The sequence below is a fragment of the Acanthisitta chloris genome, unplaced genomic scaffold, assembly GCF_000695815.1.
Source record: "Acanthisitta chloris isolate BGI_N310 unplaced genomic scaffold, ASM69581v1 scaffold13863, whole genome shotgun sequence".
NCBI classification, from domain to species: domain Eukaryota; kingdom Metazoa; phylum Chordata; class Aves; order Passeriformes; family Acanthisittidae; genus Acanthisitta; species Acanthisitta chloris.
In genome coordinates, this window is record NW_008666666.1 from 4272 (window position 1) to 5808 (window position 1537).

General features: G+C 35.1%; 1 protein-coding gene across 1 annotated transcript in view; it reads left to right on the forward strand.

Moving 5' to 3' along the window:
* Nucleotides 1-650, forward strand: part of LOC103799877 (apolipoprotein B-like) — a gene marked incomplete at its 5' end in the record, with an annotated part of 4343 nt that extends 3693 nt beyond the window's left edge. The window contains one exon of the mRNA XM_009072230.1: nt 1-650. This exon is cut by the window's left edge and continues 1513 nt beyond it. Within this exon, the coding sequence (XP_009070478.1) occupies nt 1-302 (302 nt within the window).
* Nucleotides 651-1537: the final 887 nt, after the last annotated feature.

The window sequence follows — 1537 nt, forward strand, 5'->3', positions numbered from 1 at the left end:
TTCGTTGGTGTGAGCAAACAATAGCTGAGAGCATAAAGCCATATATAGCTGTTCGTCAAGGAGAGCTTAGAATAGGTGTGCCCAAGCCATTTGACTGGCAGTCCATTTACCAAATGCCCCAAAAAAGCAGAGAGGCACTCAGAAATAAAGTGGAAATGACACGCATACTGATTCAGCAAGGCTTTGAGAAAGGCTCTAGGAAATGGGAAGAAATGCAAAGATTCATTGATGAACAACTTGCCACTGAGCAACTAAGTCTTCAGCAGATTATGGAGAATATACAGCAGCGCATGAAGGCCTGAATGGACATGCAGAAATGGAGAAGCAAACAGTTTGTACCACAATGTATTTAAAAAAAATAGCAATCAGTATACTGGAGCTTCAGGTAGATACAGTTTGAATCTGAATTCGTAAATGAAAACTGAATAATCTATGCTAGGTTCTTTTAATAAGCTTAATAAGACAATAAATGAGTTCTTTATTACATTTTTGTGTCATTCATTACAGCTACTTTTACTTGGACCATAGGGCTTAATCCAACAATTGTCAAGGTCAATGGGAAGTCTTTTCTTTGATTTCACTGTGTGTTGGACCAAGCCAATAATGTGCAATACATATTGTAAATAGTCACAAAAGCTGTGGAATGCACAGAATAAACAGGTTTTAAGATAAAGGTCACATTCATAAGCCAGTTGAAGGAAGACTTGGAACCGCATCTAATTCCCAGCATAGAAATACATTCATAGGTATATTTGGGATAAAAAGAAGAATAAAAGAGCATGTACAAAAACATGAATTAAAAAAAGGTAAATTATGTAAATAACAAAAATTGAAAAAACCCTCATAAAATATAAACAGCTATAGAAATCACACTCCTGGAAAACTGCAGATAATAATACCAATGTTCTGTTCAGAAAAATTAATTTATGCCTGTATCAGTTTTCAGACAACTATGCCAAGAATTTTAGACGGGTTTTCTTTCTACTGGCTAATTTGTGTTTCAGAAATACAGGGTTTTCTCACCTGTTTCCCTATGATATTTCTGGTTTCACATCAAATTGTCTTTTACTTATTGTGAGTTTAGTTAACCATCAAAGTTTCACTGACTTCACTGTGTAAGTTTTCCCTTCCCAGGCTGAAGCCTAGACCTCATTTAAATGAATTCTCAGTTTAAAGATGAACTTAAATATTGTTGAAGTCACCCACAAAATAGGACTATTTTTGAGTGAAAAATGTGTGGACCTGCTATGGTGTATTTCCATCTGTCATAATAGATAGTCCTAGAGAAAGGCATGGTCAGGCTGAAATAATGTTGCCTCTTTGAGAATAAACTCTTTGATAAACAACACTTGAAATTTTGTGTACATGTCTGTTTTGATTCAATCCATTCACTATGTAATATGGTTGTTGCTTGTTCATTAATGGGAAAACAGAGAGTCTGTTTTCATCCCATGGTATGATGGAGTACATGCATGAAGCAATGAAGCACCACAATTTTGATATCCCTATTAATAGATAATATTATTACCTGAGCAAC